We start from the raw sequence: 2,734 nt of genomic DNA, 5'->3' as shown, positions 1-2,734 counted from the left end.
GTGATAATATCAGCAATATTGCTAATAATCCTATCTAATAATAGACAAACATGGTAATTGACCGTACCTTTGTGGACATAGAGTTGTCCATAATATTTCTTTATGATCCTTTTAATGTCCATGGCATCAAAGCAATGGCCCTTCTTTTCACTTGGACAACACTAATTTGTATCTTCTCTCTTTTCAGGGGGTACTGGCTATATGGGTTTATCAATTCTACTGAACTTTCAAAAACAGATTTTTTATTTATTTTTGTCTATTGATTTCCTGTTTACAAGTTTTTTATTTCGGCTTTGATTTTTATTTTTAGGTTTCTGTGGCTTCCTTTGTATTTACTTCCTCGCTATTACTGATCCCGATCCCAGTGTTTCCCTACATGATGAAACTGCTCCTGAACACAATTTTTCTCTCTTTTAAATCCAAACCTCAAGTAACTCTAAGTGACACACAGCCAAGAGAGCTTTTCTGTGTGTGTCTCCTTTGTCCTTCTCTGTACTTATCCTTAGGAGGACCAGCATGCCTCTTTGTATTACTTTTTTTTTTTTTTATCCTCACCCAAGGATATTTTTCCATTAAGACCCTGGAAGAGAGAGGGGAAGACAGAGAGAAATACATCAATTGGTTGCCTCCTGCATGCACCTCGACCAGGGCCTGGGTCAGGGAGGAGCCTGCACCTGGAATCGAACCCAGGACCCTTCAGTCCGCAGGCCGACGCTCTATCCACTGAGCCAAACCGGCCAGGGCTACTTTCTTTCATTTTTTTACCTGCCTTATGCACAAAGGAAGGAAAGTCTGAGAATGGGCTCAGCAAATTATGCTTTTTATTGAGAACACGCAGAGGAGAATGGCTCTGTCCTGGCGCACAGTAATCAGCTAGCTCTGTTCATATTGGCTACACAGTACCACTCAGCATTATGTTAGCATACGTGTGGCGAGTGCAAATGTTTCAGAGTATGGAGAAGAGCAGATCCATTGCCCAGTGAGACTCAGGAAATGGTCCTTTCATGGAGGCTGCATAATCCTGGATCTTGAGAGAAGCGGGTGATGAGGAGAGGAGAGGTCAGAGAAGGGACCCCCAGGACGGGGATGGAGAGGGAAAGAGATGAACGATGCCCCAGATGAGCGGGAGTTGCTGACAGAAGGTCTGTCCTTCTTCACACAGGAATGAAGCAGAGCTGGTAAGGAGGCGGCACAGAAGCAAAGCCATTCATAACTGGGGTGACATCAAGGTCCTTTACATCGACCACAGCTTTCAAGGTAAACTTCTGTAAGATGGTGGTCAGGAATAAAAACAGCTCCATGCGGGCCAGGCCCTCCCCTGCACACATCCGTTTTCCTGAATATAACACACACAGAGAGTAGATAATCCTGGAACACTGACTTCCTGGATGCCAGAAAGAGAATGTGCAGTAATTATTTGATTAATGGTTGGTTGGATGGATGGATGGATGGATGGATGGATGGATGGATGGATGGAAGGCAAAAAGGTTGGATAAGCAGATGGACAAAGGGTGGACATATATCCTGTCCACCCAACATCTTATCCTAACAGGTATTCTTCTTTCAACAAATATTTACTGAGAATCAGCACTATAGCAAGTATTTCATTAAGTGTTCTCACTTTATAACATCTCTTTCAGGTTTCTATCAGTCTTTTTCTAGAAACACACATACATTGGTTGTACTTTCTGTTTGTAGCCTGATGTCTCATGATCATTCTTCACATTCTCATAGCCTTTGTTCCTGCTCTACGTATACCTACTTCTTCATCAATCTCCTACACACCCTGAAGTTTCCAGTTTTGTACCACACTGTTCTTTTTGCCTGGGATGCATGCACGTCTCTTGTATTTTCAGTACCAAGCTCAGATTTCATTTCTGAACTTGGAAGAACTGAGTCAACTCTCCAAAACCCCAGTGATCTGGCCTAATAACAAGGGTGGGCCATGAGGAGAGATAGTGTGTGGGCCTGGGGAGAGGTGCTTCTGGCCATGGACAAAGAGCAATTCTACCAGCCCCAGGGTGAGGGCTACGTAAGTTCCAACTGATTCCCAAAAAATATCCTGCCCCATGAAGTACCAACGAAAATAAATTTGTGGCCTAGTCGGTGTGCCTCAGTTGGTTGAGCATCATCCCATGCACCAAGAGGTTGCCGGTTTGATTCCTGGTCAGAGCACATGCCTGGGTTGCAGGTTCCACCCTCATTAGGGTGCGTGCAGGAGGCAGCCCACCGATATTTCTCTCCCATTGATGTTCCCATCTCTTCTTCCTTCCTCTCTCTCTTAAAAAAAAATCAATGAAAAAAATATATTTTATAAAAAGAGAAGAAAATAAATTTGTATTACCTGCTGAGAAAGCCATGAAGTAGTCACTCTTCTTGAAGTTGCCTCCCTCATCCAGGAAGTGGCCAGGATCAAACTTCTCTGGGTTGGGGAATTCTTTGTCATCTCGCAGCACAGAAGTCAGATTTGTTATAATAGTTGTGCCCTGGAAAAAACAGAAGGTAAAGTGAGTTATGAAGATGTGGTGTAGCCCTATCTGGTTTGGCTCAGTTAATAGAGCTTAGGCCTGTGGACTGAAAGATCCTGGGTTTGATTCAAGTCAAGGGCACATGCCTGGGTTGCAGGCTCAATCCCCAGTGGGGGGCGTGTAGAAGACAGCCAATCAATGATTCTCTCTCATCATTGATGTTTCTATCTCTCTCTCCCTTTCCCTTCCTCTCTGAAATACATATA

The 2,734-nt window shown here is 43.8% G+C and overlaps 1 protein-coding gene across 1 annotated transcript in view; it reads right to left on the bottom strand.

The window, feature by feature from the left end:
• Positions 1-856: 856 nt before the first annotated feature.
• Positions 857-2,734, bottom strand: part of LOC102436698 (cytochrome P450 2C42-like) — a 7,638-nt gene continuing 5,760 nt past the window's right edge. The window contains exons 3-4 of the mRNA XM_014464089.2: positions 2,345-2,486; positions 857-1,336 (exon numbers count right to left, since the gene is read on the bottom strand). Coding sequence (XP_014319575.2) covers positions 1,155-1,336; positions 2,345-2,486 — 324 coding nt within the window. The 3' untranslated portion in view covers positions 857-1,154. The remainder of the gene's footprint in view (positions 1,337-2,344; positions 2,487-2,734) is intronic.

This window comes from Myotis lucifugus, unplaced genomic scaffold (assembly GCF_000147115.1).
Source record: "Myotis lucifugus unplaced genomic scaffold, Myoluc2.0 scaffold_236, whole genome shotgun sequence".
NCBI classification, from domain to species: Eukaryota; Metazoa; Chordata; class Mammalia; order Chiroptera; family Vespertilionidae; genus Myotis; species Myotis lucifugus.
Note: the sequence above shows the minus strand (reverse complement) of the source record. Positions and strands in the feature narration are given on the sequence as shown.